At 60.0% G+C, this 545-nt stretch overlaps 1 protein-coding gene across 4 annotated transcripts in view; it reads left to right on the top strand.

The window, feature by feature from the left end:
* Nucleotides 1-545, top strand: part of CDK16 (cyclin dependent kinase 16) — a 13399-nt gene that overhangs the window by 8893 nt on the left and 3961 nt on the right. For all 4 annotated transcript variants that reach the window (XM_025192581.1, XM_025192578.1, XM_025192580.1 and 1 more), the window contains exon 10: nt 366-486. In XM_025192581.1, coding sequence (XP_025048366.1) covers nt 366-486 — 121 coding nt within the window. The remainder of the gene's footprint in view (nt 1-365; nt 487-545) is intronic.

The following is a 545-nucleotide window of genomic DNA, read 5'->3' as shown; positions in this document are numbered from 1 at the left end:
GCAGGAGCTCCCCACACTGTCCCCAGCTCCCAACTCCCCCCCAGAACTTGCTCATCAATGAGTACACTAAGCTGAAACTGGCTGACTTCAGTAAGAGCCCCTCTTTGGCCCTCCCACCCTGCCTCTTGGCCCTCATAGCACCCCAGAACCCACCCAGGACCTGTGCACCAATGTGTGTGGCAAGCTCAAGCTGGCCAACTTTGAGAGGCTTCTCCCAAGCAGTTCATCAGGGAAGGCAGTGAGCTCCAGGTGAGCAACTCTGGGGAGACACCCAGGCACTGCAGCCACCCTGCCCCCAGGTTCTTGCCCCAGTAGGCCCCTTGCCTTGGCCTGGCCCTGCTGACACGTTCATCTCTGTCCATCAGGGCTGGCACGGGCCAAGTCGATTCCCACCAAGACGTACTCCAACGAGGTGGTGACACTGTGGTACCGGCCCCCGGACATTCTGCTGGGCTCAACTGACTACTCCACTCCCATAGACATGTGGTGAGTGCAGAGTGGGGAACAAGACCTCCTCATTTCCCCAGACCTCCTGACCCCCCCCC

The sequence above is a fragment of the Alligator sinensis genome, unplaced genomic scaffold (assembly GCF_000455745.1).
Source record: "Alligator sinensis unplaced genomic scaffold, ASM45574v1 scaffold778_1, whole genome shotgun sequence".
Taxonomy (NCBI): domain Eukaryota; kingdom Metazoa; phylum Chordata; order Crocodylia; family Alligatoridae; genus Alligator; species Alligator sinensis.
This window is presented reverse-complemented; position numbering and strand designations above follow the sequence as displayed.